This window comes from Coturnix japonica, chromosome 3 (assembly GCF_054131305.1).
Source record: "Coturnix japonica strain WE chromosome 3, WE-NBRP24, whole genome shotgun sequence".
Classification (NCBI taxonomy): domain Eukaryota; kingdom Metazoa; phylum Chordata; class Aves; order Galliformes; family Phasianidae; genus Coturnix; species Coturnix japonica.
The window spans coordinates 78,648,152-78,668,940 of NC_140665.1; the positions used below are offsets into that span (position 1 = coordinate 78,648,152).

The 20,789-nt window shown below is 36.5% G+C and overlaps 1 protein-coding gene across 8 annotated transcripts in view; it reads right to left on the bottom strand.

The window, feature by feature from the left end:
• COL19A1 (collagen type XIX alpha 1 chain) overlaps nt 1–20,789 on the bottom strand; it is a 170,820-nt gene that overhangs the window by 117,999 nt on the left and 32,032 nt on the right. For all 8 annotated transcript variants that reach the window (XM_085541988.1, XM_085541984.1, XM_015859135.3 and 5 more), the window contains 4 exons: nt 20,079–20,159; nt 18,279–18,404; nt 17,699–17,761; nt 7,973–8,026 (listed from right to left, as the gene is read on the bottom strand). In XM_085541988.1, coding sequence (XP_085398114.1) covers nt 7,973–8,020 — 48 coding nt within the window. In that variant the 5' untranslated portion in view covers nt 8,021–8,026; nt 17,699–17,761; nt 18,279–18,404; nt 20,079–20,159. The remainder of the gene's footprint in view (nt 1–7,972; nt 8,027–17,698; nt 17,762–18,278; nt 18,405–20,078; nt 20,160–20,789) is intronic.

The following is a 20,789-nucleotide window of genomic DNA, read 5'->3' on the forward strand; positions in this document are numbered from 1 at the left end:
ACTCTTCACTCTCTGTTGGAGACTGCAGAGTAAAGTAGTAGAGGGATTTTTCAAAGGCTTTCTAAGTGGTAAAATCTGTCACCACACCTGATCTAAAAATTAACTGATCAGCACCTAAAGGAGCTTAGAAATTAGATGACACCAAGTAACTGAGATTCAAATTGAGTATGATGTCTCTAAGTAGTGCCTGTCTAGTGCTCCATTTCTGTAAGCTTTCTTAGGGATGCTCATGAGCTACTTTGGAAATATCCTAAACTTGGTCAAGAATCTATGCAGCACATGAACTGTGGAAGACACTTTGTCTAGACATCTTTCAAAACAGCTGCAAGGAAAAGATTTTTTTTACTGAATGCTCAACACTAGTGTCTCTTTAGATTTGCATGCTTGCATGAGTGAGATGCTCTGGGAGCATATGCTAAACAGGCATCACATCCATGACTCTTTTATAAAGTCAAAAGCCTTGGAAAATTCTGGACAGAATCTAGCCAGAACAATGGGAGAGTTCAATGGTCACATGGATCTTCACGATGACACAATTTGATCTGGATGTACATTTAACAAATGTCCAGTGTACAAGACACATTTCATATGATGCCTTTATTAATATGCTCCAAAAGGATGTCCAAACAATTACTACAAAAGGATAACAAAAAAACCACAACATTACAAAAATGAAATGATCAGTGTTTCATTTCAGAGTCAGATAAAACTCAAGATAGCACATTGTTAGTGAACTTGAGAAAACTGAAATTATAAACATGCAAATCCATTAAAAGAGAAAAAAAAATCACAAACATTATATATTCTAGTCCTGTTGTCTTCTAGGTCATAAAACATGAAAGTTTGTATACTATTGTTGGTCATCATCATAAATACACATAAGCTTAAAACAAAAAAGAAAAAAGAAAAAAGAAAAAAAAAAAAGCAACAATTATTTGGTAGATACCTACTGCACTGTTTCATGTGAATCAAATCTCATCTTCATGACTCTTACTTATACAGTTTGTAGAGCTCCTGAAATGTACTTCTAGTTCTTTTCTGTGGTCTGACTGAATATAAATTTAGGTTGTGTGATGATAAACAATGTTTTTATTCATATAAGCATTTCTTTCTCCTTTTAGTCTGTCTAAACTGTTTATTTTACTAGTATACTATGGGAGTACCCACACAGCACAGAAGCAAAGGCACGGCATATTGAATATTTCACTTATTCTGCAGGCTTAGTGTGCAAAACCAGCTATTTTGAAGAGCTGACTTAAAATATTAAATATTTTACAATGTCTGTTCATAAACTAGATTGAAAAAATACTGTAAAAAAACAACACCAAAAAAAACACCAAACAAGACCAAGCAACTCTAATAGCAACAAACACAAAAGTAAAGATAAGCCATTGAAATGTCAAGTGTTCAAAATGAGTAGAGACACATGCATTTCAAAAAATGTAGTTTAAGAAACATATGTATGTAATCACCAACACCTACACACACACAAAAAAAAAGCAATTACTATAGGAACTCGGCTAAAGGGGCGCAGGCAAAAACATATTTGGTTTGCTAAGTCATCTGAATGCCCTGAATTATGTTTTTGTATACTTTAGTTTTAAACATTCTTCATAATGTAACATGAGAAATAAGGAAAAGTTTTTTCATAATAGAAATGGACAGGCAAATATGGAATGGTCAAGAATAAAGCCAATTACTCATCTTCAGCAGCTTAAATCCTTTGTGACATGCTGCCATCAGCACTTCTCAGAAGTCTAAGAGCTTTTTGCCTAGCTGGAGCTATATAACATACATACTTCCCAAAGTGCTCTGTCTCAGAGTACACTCCATGGTGACAATCTCTTCCTCAGGCTTGCTTCACTGCCTTTTTTTTTATTATTATTAATTTCTTTTAAGGCTTGAATATTTCATCTGACAATCATGGTCCAAAGCGTACACCTCTTTAAGTTATCAGACTATTTGGAAATGTATGACTGAAGAAAAAAGGAGGATTAAGCACACAATGTGCTCAGTGCAGTCTGCTCATCTGCTGAAATGGAAGAGGAGAGAGACTGAACCTGTTCTTTTCAACACAGAAAAGTGTTGCAGCGAAGTTGACTATGCCCATCTCTATCCATCCCCCAGTACATGTTATGGAAAGATCCTGCCCACATGCAATATGTTTGTAGGTAATAAGAAAGCATCACTGAAGGAAAGAAGCCTGTGGGTCTCACCAATGGGAGAGTTTTCTCAGAATTTCAGTATGACACAAACACTAGGAAAATAATGAGTGGGTCTTGTTTGTTTTTTTTAAATGGGAGTATTTTCCAGAACACATCAGCATTGCTCAGATTACATCAGTGGTGTCACACAGCAAAAACAGGTGGTGCATAAGGACCATTCTTAACAGCAGAGCTCGAACTTCTTGTTTTAATGAGGTTAGTCTAACTGCTAGACCAGCACTGCTTAATTTGTAGAACCTGATGTGAATCAGATAAACAATTGTCATCCAACATCTTAAAGCACTCCAATCACCTCACAGGGACAGATTTAACTTCAGCACATTTACACTCAGGTCATGGAGCCAGCACTCTGGCTGCAATCCAATTGTACTTAATAGCTTCAGAACTATATCCAAAGAAAATTTCACTTGCTAATTGCCAAAGAATAAAGTACTCTAACACACTTCGTCCTTGACATGTGTTTGTAGACTTTGTTGAACATCTTCAAACCAGGCAAGGTATAAGAGTCTCTCTCACATACACAGTGAATCTGATTTACCACTACAATCCATTTCTTCTTATATATCATATTTTATATATATCATGACCAGACAGATCCGCTGAAGAATTTTCCCCAGAAGACCAAGCAGCAAATCAGTCCTGACAGCAAGAAGGGATCACAGAAACGTATTCCATACCTTCTGGCAGTCTACAAATTAAGCCATTTTCCATAGGAGGACTATTGCCCTCTTACTTTTTAGGGTTATAAACTCACACCACAGAACTCTCTCCCCTGATACTTTTAAGGATTCCTTCTGTAGCCCTCAATAAGTAAGACCTGCTATTTCAAGAATATATCTTAGGAAAGTTTCATAAAAAAGGACAGGGAAGAAGAAATGACGGAGTTTCACATCAAAGAGTGAGATGTATTTGTGACGTTGTCTGTGATCTATTGTGTTGTGACTCTGGGAGCCTGAGGTAGGGCTCCTCAGGGACTGCATTTGATCCTTGAGTCTCTAGGCTAGGCATCATTCCTGTCAGACTGACTGTTTCTACCCTGAAAGTAGGTGACATGACAGGCATGTTGTGGTGTGGGATGCTGTCAGCCAAGGGGGAACCTGCTTTTCAATTTGTCAGCTTACAAAAAATTGCAGTAGAAAAGCAGCAATACTGCAGAACTGCCTGAACAGACATCTGTTTTCTTCAGAAAAGAGGTGTTAATGTTATTCTTATCCCACCCTGAAGTCACAGAGACTTAAACTTCTCTGCACTATCCCCCAGCAGGTCCAACCTCTCAAATGGCAGGACCTCTCAGCAGTCTATGCCATTTAGGTCTGCAATTATTACCCAGTCCAACTGCTGAAAAACCACTGCAGCATTCAGGGAAACAGGAAATTGGTTTTTTTTTGTCTGAAGGGCCACCTGCAAATTACTGTTAGCTATAACCTGTTTTGCAAATGACAGAAAGTCAAACATGGCATTTGAAGAGAGACTGAAGATACATGAGTCTATTTTCACGCCTTAGAGCCTTTAAAGTACAGGTCATGTACACAAAGCAAGATTTGCAGACTTGCCCAGAAAATCAGCAAATGTAGATTTTTTAAAGTTCTGTATGTGACCATGAAGCATTTCCCTAGCAGGTAATAAAGTACACTGGATTATTCTAACTTTAGACACTGCTACCATGATAGGTGGGTTAGAGCTAATCATTTCTAGCAAAACAGACTTTCCAGCTTATCTCAGTCTAAGGTAAATTATCAAAATAGTACACACGAATTAAGCAGCAAAATTAAGATCTGCCACGTATTTATCCTCCGAACCTTTCATGAGGGAAAGAAGTATGAACAATGCAATATTGCAACAGATAGTTCTGAGTGCCATTTTCTCTCTGAAGCATCAAACAGCATTTACATATAAAACAGTCATATCATTCATTTTTTTTCCCTGAAACATAAAAATGGTTACAGTCAAACAAAATCACACCTCTGTCAACAGAAAACACATACTGAGGGGCATATGAAAAGGATAAACAGTGCTAATTCCTGAGAATGTTCCTTTAGCATTCTAAAATCTGCACCTCCACTTACAGAAATATAGGAGATGCCTTTGTACAGAAATCTCAGAGGATTTTTCTTCCTTTACTTTGTTTAGGTGTTTTTGAGTCTACATATATTTCTAGAATCCAGAACATCCAAGAAAAAAAGGAGCTCAAAAATAACAGACATAAACTCAAAAAGCCCTTAGTACACCAGCTGAGAGAGTGTGTTAACATCAGCCACAATGCCAGGAAAATAAAGTGATTCTACCTCCAGGAAGGAGCTAATAATAACATACTGTATTACTCTGTGCAGAGATCACAACTCAGACTAACACAACCTGGGCATCTGTATCTCAGTTTTTCATCTAGCCATGCAAGTACAAACTAAATATATTTTTCAAACAGTTTTTGGCCTTGCCAGTTTCAGATTCCACAGAAGTTCATTTTTGACTTGCAACAACAGCACGGCTTTACTGTAATCTGGATTCAAAGAGTCATACTGTTGAGGAAAAGTACACTGTCTCCACATTAAACGCAACCCCAGTGCAGAGCCTTATGTAAACTAACAGGAGTTTTTGGATTTGGCCTGACAGTGACTCTATAAGGTGCTAAAAAAGAAAGAAAACAAAACACCCAAACAGTATTAACCATGGAAACTGCAATAATAACTGTTCTGATTTCAGCTGGGACAGAGTTGATTTTTCTTCACAGTGTCTGGTATGATGCTATGTTTTGACTTTAGTAAAAGAACAAAAGTTGCTAACACATCAGTGTGTTAGTTGCTGCTGAGCAGTGGCTTCACAGAGCCAAGGTTGCTTCAGCCTCTCAGCCCCTTTTTACTGTCCTTCCAGTGAAAGGAGATGAGTATGCACAAGGAGGTGAGAGGGGGCAGAACCCAGACAGATGACCTAAGGTGGACAAAGGGATATTCCATATGACTTCACGTGAAAAAACTTGAAAAGCTGTGGGGAGTTGGCTGGGCAGGTAGCTACTGCTAAGGGACTAGCTGGGGATCAGCTGTCAGGAGATGTGCAATTGCACTGCGCATCACTTGTTTTGTACAAGCATATTACTATTACCATCACTATTATTTTTTCCCTTCCTTTTCTGTCTTAGTAAACAGTTTTAATCTCAGCCCATGAGCTCTACTTTGTTATTTTTTCCCCCCAATTCTGTCTCCCATCTCACTAGGAGGCAGAAGTCAGAGAATGACTTTGTGGTGATCAAGTGCCTGCCAGGTTAAAACATAGCAATAACTTGTACTGCAAAAGCAATGTTGCTTGGTAATTTTAAGGAAAGACACCATCAAAGAAGGAGCAACAGACAGAGACGAGGAAAAACACAACTTCATTACATATCAATCACAATCAATCTACTGTTTTATAATATCCCATCCCACTAGCTCACATGTGGGAGCACAGTAAAATAAAAGCTGTCTAGCTGGATCAAATCAAAAGTTTCTCTGTTCAAGTATGTGTCTACAATTGTGGCGACAACAGAAGCCTACAGAAAAGTATAACAAAATGGTAATCATTGAGACTTCTCCAGGGAGTTTCCCAGTCTTCAGCAATTTTGAGCCTAGAACTTTCAGAGTAGTGGTGTCTTTTTGACACCCTCTGGGGATATTTTTTTTACCAACTTTAATTGACTTTCAAATAATTTCAGTCCTGCTTTAACTTTAATCATGTTATATGAAGAATCCCTTTCTATCCGTTCCAAACTTGCTACCAAATAATTTAATGTTCTAGTTCTCATGCTGAAAGAGGATGAAAAAAAAACAACCCTTTTCTGTTCCACCCATAATTTTACAGAGCATAGAATGCAACAGTTTTCACCTCAATGGGGCCTTTTTCAAATGAAGTCATCAATCTCATGCCTTAACTGGAAGATGCCCAATGCTGTTAATCACTGTTGATGCCTCCTAAATGCTACTAAATCCACCTCTAAATGAGGGAACCAGAAATGCATGCACAGATTTATGTACATGATTTTATTAATAGCAGTGAATTTAAGATGGCTTTTTTTGTTCCTCTCTCTCTTCCTAATCTTTACTAAATTCCATTTGTTTATTTGACTAGGACTTAACAGTGAGAGCATGTTTTCATTGACCTCTAATTTCAAGATCACTTTCATGACCAATAAAAGCCAATCCAGCGTCCAATATGAAATACATAAATTTTGGCTTGTTTTTCCTCCCCATCACTTAACTATTAATTTCACTGAGTTCTACATGCTAATTTATGACTCACTTCCTCAACACTGCAATGTCTTTTGAAGATCTTTGCAACCTTTTTCTACTTAAAATAATGAATTTGCTGCTGATGCTAATTCATATTCTTTTCTAATATCATATATCTAGCTCTCATTTTTTAATAACAATGAAGTTTAAAAAAATTGAAAGAAAAAGTGAAAGAGTTTCATAATTCTATATCTTATCATTAACAGATTCAAAACCTCACAGTTGAGGTGAAACTCTTAATTGTTTCGGTGCTTAGAAATCTGGGTAACGGCTAAATGAACCAAATTAAGAGCATTATTGAAATACTGTACTTATCATAGTGGCAGCTGCCTTAAAGAGGAATATATGTTCATAGCACTGAAAGCACAGAAACTTGAAGTGCATGATGACATTGACACAAGTGAGGGATGAAGGCTAATCAAGATGTTTGATACCACTGGAAAACCAACAAGCAAACAAAACAAAACAAAACAAACACAAAGCCACCACCAGAGCAATAAACTGAAACACGTTTCCGGAAAACTTCACTCATTAATATATAAAGTGGCTTCCAGTTAATAACTGGAACAAAAACAACGACAAAATCACAAGTGGGCAAATCATTACCATCTCCAGCAACACACTGTTTCCTTAGTGTTCTTGAGGGCTGACATGATGATGGGATGTTAGTCTAGTGGACTTGTTCTTAAATCTGTATAAATGCCTTAAATCAGATAAAGTGAATGTCTAACATTCTGAAGTGAATCTTACTCTCTTGAATATGCAGGCAGGCTGATATGCTTTTTTAGCCACAGCTACTCCTAAGTCTCTGCTTAGAGGTCAGTGGTCTTTATCTCAAAGCCTTATCAAGTGGCCTGTTGAGAGCACAAGAGCTCTTTTCTGGGCATCCACAGCCTTCACAGTTTAACAAATTGTCAGGGAGCATGGGTAGCAGATCGTCTGCTTTAATCTGCATCCTCTCCAAGACTGATGTGTTAAGAAAAGTTCAGGACAGGCTTATCTGAGAAAAGCAGCAGCAAGACTTGGAGACCAGGTTAGGTCAGATGTCCCCCGTGACACCCAGAAAGGAAGAAAACACCCCCACTATGGGGCAGCTATAAGGAAGTTCAGCTTCTGGTATCACTACCTGCTGTGGGCTGTGCGTTTTCACAGATATCTAGCCAAGATGGCCTGTCTTCTCCACCTTTCAGCATGCTGGGTATAAGAGAACATCTCTTTCCTGTTCTGACATCTGGATAGGCTTTCTCTTAGCTGTATATATTCCCCTTCCCATTTTCTAGAAGAAAAATGAGCATGACTGCAAAAAATACTATTAGCTAGAGCTGTTTTATCAGTGTAAAACAGAAATACAGCAGCATACAAGACAGAAATTAGATCTCTAACAAGAGAAATGTTCTGTCCTCACTCATCTGTGATTAATTACAGATGAGCCACTGTCACAGTGAGTGCTTCCCAGTGAGTCAAATTGTGTGTTTACGCACAAAAACATACCTTTTCACCAGGAAGACCAGCAGCACCATCCTGTCCTTTTGCACCCATCTCACCCTACAAAATAAATTATTCAGTTAGAAATTTTAAAGACCATCAACTGCTTAGGTCATATCTTATTCAACAGAGAAGTACCTCCTACCACTGCAGACATATAATGTCATACTTAGAAATATAATGACTGCGGAGGAAGATGCTGTACATGTAACATTAAAATCAGAAAAAATAGGTACATTTTAAAATAATTACAATGTCAATTAAGATAAATACTTGCAAACGTGTGCTTCTAGGAAAAAAAAAAAAACCAACTCTGGTGATTTCAAGGGAATTCATTGCGACAACAGAGTTACACAAGGCAGGCACAAATTCACTGGGTTAAGTGCATTCAACTCTGAGAAAGGACAAGGAAATACAGAGTTATTTGATCTAAAAGTCACATGCACACAATATTTCTAAAAGGCACTTTGAACTCAGTCACCTTCTCCTTCCCTGTCACTCCCTCAAAGAAACCAAAACCTCAACCATAAGCAATCTGTTAGAAAATATTAGTTTTAAGAGACTCTCTGGACTGATCAGTAGAGGTGCGGAATGTTCCAGCAGCTGCAAACCGGACAAAGAATCTTAAAAATGATTGAAGCAAACACTGAACAAATAAATTTTGCTCAATAATGTCAAGAATAAGGGCTACAAAGTTTAAAATCAAAATCAGGTGGGCAATAGAGGATGACAGAGAGAGCAATGAAACCCTACAGTTTTTCATTCTCAAAAAAAAAAGGTAAGCTTTGTTTATCTGTACCAAGTAATGGCGATTCTCTAGTGAACAGAAAACACTACAGTTGTTTTTTGCAGTAAGCCAGGTCTTGACCAAAGGAATGTCACTGATTTAAAAACAATTAATATTAAATTGTTCTTGGAGTTAAAGGTGTACATGAAGAAGGACAAGAGCCATAATTACACAAATAACTGCTTCTTATGAAAGGGTACAGAAGTAATTTGGGTGCTCAAATTCAAAACTGAAAGCCTGGAAATTCCTGCTGAGTATTAAAGTCCCATAACACCTACACTGACAAAATGTTGAAACTTTTTAAAAAGTGAGATCCTAGGAACTTGTAATCCCGATATTCAGCATGAGCAGAAGCTTACTTATATAAGAATAAATTCCTCAATGTAATCAATAAACAAACTTCCCTTAGCAACAAACATCAGTTTATCATATCTTTACAAACAGGATACAAATACAGGGGATTCTTAACTCAGCAGTCCAGCGGAAAGACTTTGGACCACAGCAGACATATCTTGTGTTCTTTGCAGCCTGTGGTTATGTTCAACCTGTGTGACTGCTTTCATTGTTATGAGATTCACAGTTGTCCCAAAACTCACAAGTGAACCATGTCCCAGCAGACTGGTCTCTTTTCTGAGAGCAAGGTGAGCAGATTCCCATCCAGATGGCCAAATTTTTTTTGTGAGATCATCACTGTGTAAAGTGCTCAACTGTTTCTTACCTGATAACCTATGTCTCTCCATTAGGTTTAAAGTGATTTTTAATTAATGTAGGCATAGTAGATTAAATCAGCTAGGTACCTTAGAACTCACTGTTAGAACAACGACTGTTGTAAAGATTAAAAACACCACAATGCAGACACAAAAGAAAGAACCACTAAAAACAAAAACCTGAAAGTCTCAAAGAGAGAACACTATAAGCACATTCATCTTTTCAGTGTAAATGTAGTACTTCTCTTCCAAAATGATGGATTTTAACCTTTCTGAAGTTAAGAACTGAATATTAAGACTGGAGGAAAACCAAAAAAGCATGCAACAGTGTTTGTTGCATCCCAGACCAGCCATTATTAAATGCTTACTTCATGTTAAAAGGAGAATTTACAGTACTTGTTTTCCTCACCATTCCCTTCAGGCTGCCCTCAGCAGCTGCTGACTCAGCACAGCATACTTTGAAGAGCTGAGCTCCCTCTCATGCTCTGTGCAAAGTCCCATCCTGCCTAGCCTTGAATGGTTCTAGGGAGGGGGCATTCACAGCCTCACTGGGCAATCTGTTCCAATGTCTCACCACCCTCACAGAAAAGAATTTCTCCCTGATATCTAGTCTAAATCTACCCTCTTCCATTTTAAAAACATTTCCTCTTGTCTTGGTACTGTCACAGCCTGCCCTTATAAAAAACCCTTCCCCAGCTTTTCCATAGATCCCCTTCAATTATTGGAAGGCTGCTATAAGGCTCCCCTGGCACCAGCTCTCTCAGCCTGTCCTCACAGGGAAGGTACTCCAACCCTCTGATCATCCTCATGGCCCTCCTCTGGATCCGTTCCAACAGCTCCATGACCTTCTTGTGTTGGGGCCCCAGAACTAGACTGAACTAGATTTTCGTTACTTCTCAACTACCCATAACATTTCTCTATATTCCTTACCCTCCATTTTAAATTTCAAAAATCCATTTACAGAAACCACCATAAAGAAACTACATCTGCAAAGCCCAACTGAAAAGTCCTGTTTATAACAGCTGAACCTGGTGAAGAGCACCACTCCAGTGTCTGATTTGAAGGCACTGATCAGGAGGAGTCATGTTACGGAGAAGCATATGCGCTATTTTTCACACTTCCTATTTTTTTTTTTTCTTCCCAAATATTGGTCTGGTCCCTAATATAGGCATGCTAAATCATTCTGTCTCAAAAGTAGAACAAGGTTTTGAATGTGTATGTTGCTATCATGTTAGTAGTGAGTCATACTAGGAGCAGAACTGGTCTTTAGTTTGGCTTATCACCACAGAGTGACTGCCTTATCTATTCACACTCTGTTCCCTGAAGCCACTTCCAAGTATTTTAAGAGACCAGAACATTCAGTAGTGTATTTTTATATACTGTGTAGGCAAAAATTACACAGCCTGACACACGGCTGGAAGACTTTAGACGTATAGTTCACCACACTGTGTTTACATTTCTGTTTCATTAAGTTCAAATATATTCCTTGCCTTGAAGACAATTATTATCCATGGTAAATTAGATTATTAAGACATGCCTCTATCTTATAACCATGGTTTTAATAAGCACACTCTAATGTTTCATGCTTGTGTTCAGTGAGTTTAAAGATCACATACTGCACATTGTACTGCCAACAGAAGAGTTCACACAGCAGAACAACAATTTAAAAAAAGGGGCAAATGCATTTCTAAGAGCTTTTGGCCTGTTTTTCCATGATAGACTGATCTTTTGCTTCTGCAGATGTTGAAGTCTTTTGGAAAAGTAAACATGCATTTCTTTCTCATATAACAAATCCCAAAGGTATAGAAACAAGAATTAAAAACATGGTTTCAGACTACCACGCCTACACCTATCCTTAAATAAATCTCTTTTTATGGCTTAGCAAGAGCACACCAACACACTGCAATTAAGCTTTATAAGTTTATGTAATTAAACTATTAAGAAAGAACAAAATTTTACATTAGCTTAGAACTACCAAAATTAACAGAAATACAGGCTGGTAGTCATGCAAACTAATAGTGTAATGCTGGTATGATAGATTACAAAGTACTCTCTGCATAATAATTCAAGGATCGTACAGTGAGCTGAAAGTCTACTGCTCAGAATTTCTGCTAAGAGTAGCATTGAAAATTCTTTTCAAGAGAGCACAAGTTACTTAGTGAATAAAATATTTAAGCCAAAGCATGTTTTCCAGAATGTAATACCTTACAAACAATAGGATGGCTACTATACTTTTGACTAGTGAATAGTGGAAATTCAGCAGTCTCATCTCAACACACACACAAATGTTTCTGTTAGTCTTCCATAAAGATAAGCCAAGCCAAGATTGGAGTCTCTTTCCAATGATACCAGTCAGCTGTCTATCTGAAGCAGAATTAATTCGGTACATCTGAGGCCATCTGCAGTACTAAAATTGCGATTATTTTATTACATTGATGAGTCAGAGTTTCACGAGCTCTTGACCTTTACATCTTTCTGCCATTCAGCCATTATTCAGTGTTTCCATTGTAGAACTCAAACTACATTGTAGAACTCAAAATAATAAGCTAGCAGCAAACAGAAAATACAGTCATATGTTACTATGTGGATGTAATAGAGAGTAATGTGGAGTAATAGAGAGAATTACAGAGGTAATTTAATTAACAGATTTTCTTTGGTCCTTTCCCTTTCTCACATAAAAACCAAAAAGCTTTAAGACAGTATTTTATTTAAACATATACATTTGTAATTTAAGACACCAAATAATTTCAAATACATTTACATTGTGGGATTAACGTGACACTTTGATACTGAATCTAGAAAATAAAGTCCACAAGAAACACTGAAAGGAGGAAAATATTCTCAGCAGTGTTCTGATCTAACCAGGTTGTGATTTTAATACTAAAATAAAAGAAATTGCATTTAATTAATGGAAAGTGACACAAACATGGCCTAGAGCACATAATGGCACAGTATTGCTCTTGTCAACAAAAAAATCCATATTAGTTCAGATTACCTGAAGAGCCTATATGAGTTCTCAAAAGACTTCGACAAAGTTTTATAAGACTTGATAAGGACAATTAGCTTTCCTGGATTTCATCTATGCATAAAGACTGCATGCCAGTAGAATCAGAAATATCCAGATAAGAAAATGTGCATTATTATTGAGAAAGAATATTGGCACATCCAAGAGACTTGTTACCAGGAGGCAGTATACTGTCGACAGTGACTTCCAAAAGTGATAAAGAGAAAGGCAAAGGGTGTAACGTAAAGAATGAAACCTTTGTACTATATCTGCCACCTGTGTAACTAATGTCAGAGGTGGTCCCTGTAGGAAATTACATAAAACAGAAAGTATTAAAATTTAGTTGCGCAGACAGATAAACAGTTCTCATGATTATAAATTGTTACAGAAGTACTGGGACTAGGAAAGTGCCAACATAGGAACTTTTTGTTGATGTGTAGAATCAGCCTGAATTCAGATGCTGGCATAGATGAGAAAGAAAATTAATCCCTAAGAGTAGCTTGAGCAGAGGTGTTGTCCTAAGGTCCTTTCTAACCTCAATAATTCTGTGAATGAACTGGGAATATTTCTGTGGCATCAGGGATATGACACTGATGTAGAAGCTAGATTCCTCATAGGAATGCCTGGCTCTGTGTTGACCTGGCAGTGAATCTTAAGCCCTGGTTTGCCGGTTATCGCCTGCAATGGGGCCCACTGACTGCTGCTGTTCTGCTTTAGCTTCAGCTCTGGGGAGGAAATGACAGCCCTCAACTCTCCGAGCACCTCAGAGTGCTGAGTACTTATTACCACTTCTCCACATCCCTCAAGGAAGACTTGAACTGCCATCCTTAATTCTAATCAGATGAATATTGGAATGATGTACACAATAACAAAGATAAGAGAGATAAGATATTTAAGACATTTTCCTAAGAAAATTTTCATGTCAGTTAGATAATATTGACTATTGACAGTTAGATAATTTTGACTATTAGACAGTTAAAACATTAAGTGGGACTGCCAAAAGATTCTACTGTCTGTGGGTGTGGTGTATTTTCTTCTGCCCATTACAAGATTAAAACTAAGTACTCTGACTTTGGGAAGTTCACTTTGTTGCCATTGACAGACAGTCATATTTTCCCCAAGAAATTTTTCTTTTTCATGCATTTTAGCCTCGAGCTTCCTGAATCTGTCAATAGTCTCTGCAATGAAAATCTGATCAGAAATGAATAATACTGAAGCAGTGCAACAAATTTGCCTTAGATGGAAGTAGATAAAACTGGGTTGTGAGGAGTGACAGAGACTGAAGAAAGGAAAAGTAGTAAAGAAAGCAGGCAGAAAGAAGAGTAAGATGCCTTATTTGTTCTCCAAAAGTTCTTTTTTCTGATCTATTACAATTACAATTACAATTCTATTACAATTATTTTAGTATGCATAAATTTAGTGCATAAAACTATTTATATCAAGCCCCAAATAGCATTTAAAATACCTTTTTCTTTAATTAAAATATAAATTAGTGAACCACACTTCAACAGCAATATGTGTGCATCAATTGGCCCTTTGATGTTTGAAAGCACTCTGCCTCTGATTTTTTTGCTCCCTAATATACTTACAGCATTAACCAATGACCTATTAACACAGCTTGGAATGGGTTATTATTACAATCAAAAATTTAATTCTCTTTGGGTTTCTATTTAAAATCTTCTGGGGGTGGAGGCAAAGATTACTTAATATACAACTAATTCCATAGCCTACTCAAAAGAGAAAAATGTATGTATATTCTATACAATTATTTCAATTACTACCATCCATATTCCACCTCCCTGAAGATTTTCTTCATATAGAGGACAAAACAGAACCTTGACATCATGATTCAGTGACTTTCACTAGCAATGAATATATTTTTAAGTAGCTCTGCACCATGCTACAGTAGCAGAAAAAAAATGAACAGAAAATATGGTTTATTTCTCACTTGGCTCAGCAGCAGAGGAAGCTTACCTCTACAAAACATATATCATAATGTATTAAATCACAGAACAGTTCCATCTGACTTGTAAGCACTTCAGACTTGTGAAATACACTGTGCTGAGAATTAAGCCACCGTGAGAGTAATAGAGAATACTGTTCAAGGATTACCTAAGCAGTACAATTGAAAAATGCTGCCTCTCAGTTTTCACCTGAAGGAAAAAGCTGAAATAATGTGTTTTAAAGCTGTTTTGATAAACAGCTAAGTTGGTCCTCATGACTTTCTACGTCTTAATTATTCAGACATTAAAGATCAGGAGCTTGTCCCCTGCTGATGATAGCTGGGAAATACAGATCTACAGGCAAGTAAAGTCCTGCGGAGCAAACGTTGTTAAATTCAAGCTTGCACAGGAAATAAAGTGGGAGGAACTACTCTACCTTCTTTGAGGGTTTTTTGTTTTGTTTTCGTGGGTTTTGTTGTTTGTTTTTAATACAAAGTAAGTGGCATGGTACCAAACAGTCTGATCTATCAGAAGGAAAGACAGATTTAAATAGAGCAGTTCCTTCACCTCAGATGCACCTTTTCAAAGCCAATGGGAATATTTGTACAGTTGAGTGAAAACTGTTCTCATGATGTCCCAATGATTCATAATGTCATAGCCTTGGGTTGAAAAGGACCTTAAAGACCATCTAGTTCTAACTCCTCTGTTGTGGGCAGTGTTGTCGACCAACAGATTAGTCAGAATGAAGCCACAATGAAAGGTGAGATTTAAATAGGACAGTCTTTTAAACAAGTGGAATAATTTTGATCAGTGATGCTCCTATAAGTAGCTTGTAACATGCTAAGGTGCATAAGTACATGCATAAATGCCTATTCTACTTAATAAACATACATTAGTCTTCATACCTGACTCGTTCAAATGTATTAGACAAAATTTGTTAAGTGTATGGGAATGTAGGATAATAATGAAATTCAAAATGCCTAAACATGACTTGTCAGATATCATGTTTTGTCCTAGACAAACTAGATACAGGCAAAACAGAGTCTTATCTGAAGAAACAATTATGGTAGACCAAAGACCAATTTGAGGTGGGGCTTGAATATAGCCTAATACCAGTCTGAGTTTGTAGAAACTTGCTTATAATTCCCACCACAGCAAAAAAACAAAAACAAAAACAAAAAAAACAAAAAAACAAAAAACAAAACAAAAAAAAAACCAACCAAAAACACATTATTATGATGATTGAAAAATTGGAATGAGATAAAATAAAAGAGCAAGAACTGCTCGGCTGATCAAGAGATTCCATCAATGGCTTGTTCTTACTTGGATTCTGTTATGACAAGGACATTTAAATATATTTGATTGGATGTTAATAATAAGATCTAAAAGCAAAAAAGAAGAAAGTGAGAAGCAAAGACTGAAGAACTACCAGAAAATTTAGAGAAATCCCTTTCACTTTCCAACTGGCCATCAAAATCCTCAGTAAGCTCTTATTTCATGTGAAACACATTACAAACCATCTAAGCACAACTTGTTACTCTCCTGCACATAATAATGCCTCTTGAATAAGATCAAAGGATTTTTTTACCCAACACATCCCTCCCCAAAGCAAAAAAAGCACTAAGGCTAGAAAGTAGAAAGTACCGGTCAGTTATAAGTCAGGTTAAAAATAAGCCACTTTCTAGCTACTCACTGTACTACTTCTGACTTTGATCTCCTGATTCTGTTAGCCAAAACATCAATTTACAATTAATAAGCTAAAGTTGCTGGATGCACAAATCCCACTCAGGCTCAGATTCAGTGAAATATCCAAGTGCCTGGTGATAAACTGATTTAATTTGAATTTACTTTTAATAATCCACTGAAAAAAACTAAAAAACAAAAACCACCAACAAAAAAGAAACAAAAACAAAAACAAAACATGTCTGTTTAAATCTTGAAAAGTTTATTTTTCATTAATCTCATACTTAACAGTTTTCAGTTTTACATCAGTTTATAAATAATTTGTACTTGATACTTACCAAACATGTCAGACATGGTCTAATGCAATTTGCTATCAGTGATGGATGCACAGTATTTGAAAGGTTTTATTGCTTTTCAAATCAATGCGACGTGGGTTTAGATATCCACACTGGCTAGCTTTAACATAATTGTGCTACGTACAGAGAACTAGGATCAGCAAAAATTTTTGCTTAAGTGTGGAGGCTATCAACAATCCTTCTAGGCTCAGCTAGGTTTCAGAAACATATTTTAAATTTCTTCAAATATACAAGTAGTAACAAAATTGAAATGTGTACTGAAAGGGAATTAAAGAATTGGGAAGGGAAGACACTATCATGGAATTCTCTGCAGATAAGCCCCTTCTAAACTGCACCAGTTTCAGCCAAGCACTGCAGTCTTAGGAACAGTGCTGGATGTCTTCACAAGTCATTTCAGATCAAATATTAAACAGCATGCTGTAATGCAGGATGGTGGGTAGGACAACTCCTTCCTAACAGCTAGATTAACGCTCTTGCAGTATTGCTTCTATTTCTTGCTGACTTGCAGCAGTTTATTCAAGCTGGCACTTCTGTTAGTGCAATAAAAACACATTTCCAGACATTTCCCATCCAAAACATTTCAAACAATTTTAGGCAATGGAGTATAAATAGAAAACTATATGGTAGACTGACTTTCATTACTAGGAAACCTTCAAGCTAAATAGAACAAGAATGTCACAGTAAGCATACAGAGCAAAAATAAGGAATATGTCCAAGGAATGTGTATCAACTGGACTGCTATAGAGTTTGTCAATGTCAGCTTCCTCTCTCTTTACAATTAAGAAAGTTTCAGTGATTAAGAGTGATGCCAAAGAACACACTGCTGAGGTCATATTAGTTGAATTCTCAGCCTCCTACTAATCACTGGAATGATAATCCACTGCATAGGATTCTGGCCACTGGCAATGCTATACAAATGCATACATACTATAGGGAAATCCATGTTGTGAACAACATACATGACTTCTCCATGTTTGGATAAGAGTAAGAGGAAGAAAATATACTATCAGTGTTTTATGTGTGTTTGTTTCATGGGTACTGTGTTCCCTGAAGTTCTTGAGTGAGAGTGGACCTCAGTGCGGCACAGATCTGAGCTGTGTGGTAGAGAGGACACACTTAGAACCAGGTACCAACTGATGAAGCATTTAACCTCTATAAAATAGATACCTTTAAGGAATAACTAAATTGGCAAAGTTTCTGTCCAATAAAGAGAAAGAAAGCCACAGAAGTATAGAATGCATTCATTACTTACCTTTTCACCTTTATGCCCTTTCTGGCCTGGCAAACCGGCAACTCCTGGTAGTCCTGCTTCTCCCTGATTTTAAAAGAAAACAAAACAAAACAAAAATAATCAACAAAGAAGAGTATCCAAAATACATAACTGATTTGAATACTTTGTCATAATTACAAAAGTCTAACAAAACAAATGGGTTGGAATAAGTATAGCACCACATACAGGAGAAGTATTTAAAACAACCAGTATGTAAAAAGCAACCTATTCTGAATTAAAAATGTTTACAGTATATTTACCCTAATAAAATATCAGTAGTAATTCTCATTTTTACTATTGATCCTTGCTTTTGTTTGTGTTCAATCCAAAAATCATAGAGCCCCCTGAAACTGTAATTTTAAAATTAAATCTAAAATGTACTGTTTCTTAACTGTAAAATACAAGCATACACATGCATTATAGTAGTCTAAGATTGTAACATTTTTTCATAACTACAGAAATAAACTCAAGTGCTTCCTATTTTTTTTAATTATTATTTTTTAAAGTATCTAGCAGAATAATGTAGAATAATGAATTTAAAAGCAACACAAGAATGTCATACTTTAGTTGGAAAGCAGTGGCATCTGTCTCCAGATTCTTGCTGTTTTCCTTGAAGAGTGTATATTTTGCTGGCATGAACAGACACTGGTGATGAAGTAGTAGCAAGTGATCCGTCCTCATGTGGGCACTAAAATAAAAGCAAGATTTGTCTGATTTGGGGTCCACTTTTTTAATAGATAAATACCAGCCAAATGCTATTTAACTTCCATTCTGTTTTAATTTTACTGCACATACCATGCTCAGAAAAGCCACAACTGCCAAACAAAGGAAAAAGCTGCAGCAAAATGAAACCTATACATTATGATCTTTCTGTACTGAAAACAGTACTGGCTAAAACAGAACTGACTGTCCCAGTTCTTTCTTCCTAAAGAGCTAGACATAGGAAGAAAACCTCCAGGAACTATAAAAAGTGAAAGCAAAAGATGAGGGGAAAAAATACTCAGAGGCTCTCATTAAGACACAATAAAGTCTCCTGTGAGCCTTCTTGTCAGAGAAATTCTGACGTGACTTACTTTTTAGAGTAGAAATTTGTGATTAAGGAATAATTCCTTTCCCTAAATTACTGAAAATTTAGCTCTTATGATTGCTAAGGGAGGTAATGAAAAAGAATAAAAAAATGAGATGCTGAATTCAGTCTAAAAGTCATTAACAAGTACTCCATTACTTTTATACCTTCAATATAAGATATGCAATTGAACCAAAGTTCTTTTATCCTCATTGCTGAAAGAACATTTAGGGTGCCATCAATAAAGCATATCCTTGATCTTTTTGCATTCATGTGGAGTTAGAGTTTATTTTTTTCTTTTCTGTTTCTGTGTCATAACAGCATTTATTTTTTTTTTCGTGTAAAAAGTGAAACTTACAGAAAAAAAATTCTTCATTTCAATTAGCTGTGAGCTTAGAAAATCAAAAGAAAGCCTGTGCTACGACCAGGAACATATTTTGAAGTATATTTTAACAAGAAGTTATTTACAATTAAGATTTCCTTTGATAATTTAGATTCAGTCTCTTTTATGCTTCTGATCCCCAATGAGTTGTCAGCTCCCACAAAGTATTCTCAATGAGTGATGATCGTAGTGCTCATGGTTTCAGAGAAGATTTTTCTTAGAGACTGTTCATAACTAACAAACCAATATTTTAACCTGTTTGGTGTTCTGTTTTGTTTTGTTTTCCTGAGGGATTTATTTTAATTTCTCCCCCAACCCCCACCCCCCATTCTCCAAACAGGCCTGATTTAGCAAAACAATCACATATACAATTTCTAGCATTTCTATATGCTAAATGAACATCTTCCATTATGAGCTATAAAGAAGTTTTTGCCAATCACAAAACATTCATTTTCACATGTTATTATATTGAAATAAGGGATGTACCCTTAACACCATCCTGTTTTTCTTCTCTTCCACTGCCACACAGAATCCTTCATGGGTTCCTTTTGTAACAGTTATAATGCTAAAGCAGATAAAATAGTTATTAAAGTAGTCTATATTACGTGAAGGTGATGGCAGTGAATTTGTTTTCTGCTCTCTGAGACTTCCTCACTTTCTAACTAAACACTAATCAATGGTGTTAAGTGGGTGGCATTTAAAAAGTACTACCAGCACCCAGTGCATTTTACTGAAGTTCCACTAAGCCATTTGCTTCGGTGACAAGAAACAATGCACCACAACTCCAGATACAGGATTCATCTTTAGAGGTTGAACATTTGAATTGGATGTCTCCGCTGAAATTTCTTTATAACTCGTTAGTAAAAGAAACATCTTCTTTTATAATATAATTTTTAGCTTAACAAATAACTTACCAGGTCTGCAGATATTTCACAACACGTGTCTTCTGTTGCAACTTCTGGATTACAATAAACTGTTATACGGTAAAGTTCAATCTGTTAATAAATACGAGAGAGGACATTAATACACAATATAAAAAATGCATTATGGCATCGATTTCCAAGTATTTGCAGAAAGAACTTTCTCTCTGAAACAGTGCATATTTCTGAAACACTGGAGAAACTGAAAAACCCCACAACAAATGCTTAATTCCTCACTTAAGTAACAAACTACACAGACTCTTACTTTCAAGTGAAGCACACTTTAGATTTCATTTTTCTTCATGTAAATTTCAACCCTTTGTGCTGCTCTTACTATGACTACATGGGCATTTTAGCCCAATGGACATTCTCTGCAAATGTTCTTTTCAGGAGTGTACCAATGTAAAGGTTTCACAAGCTCTATGTCATATGTTCCAAACTTCCATCACTTCGGACAGACCATTCCTGGGCCTACTAAGCCATGCTAAGAGAAGAGATTCTGAGCATACGATTTCTGTTTTACAAATTCACAGTGGATGAACAGTGTATAATTTTAAGTGGTTAATCTTGCACTGTCAAGCTTTTACATGAGTCTGTAAATATTAGAGACCGAACCAACATATCCATAAGGAAAGTCTAGAAAAAGCCTAAAGTCAGAGAATAGTTTTGCTAGAATATATCTCCTTCTGCAGTTCTCTTATTTTG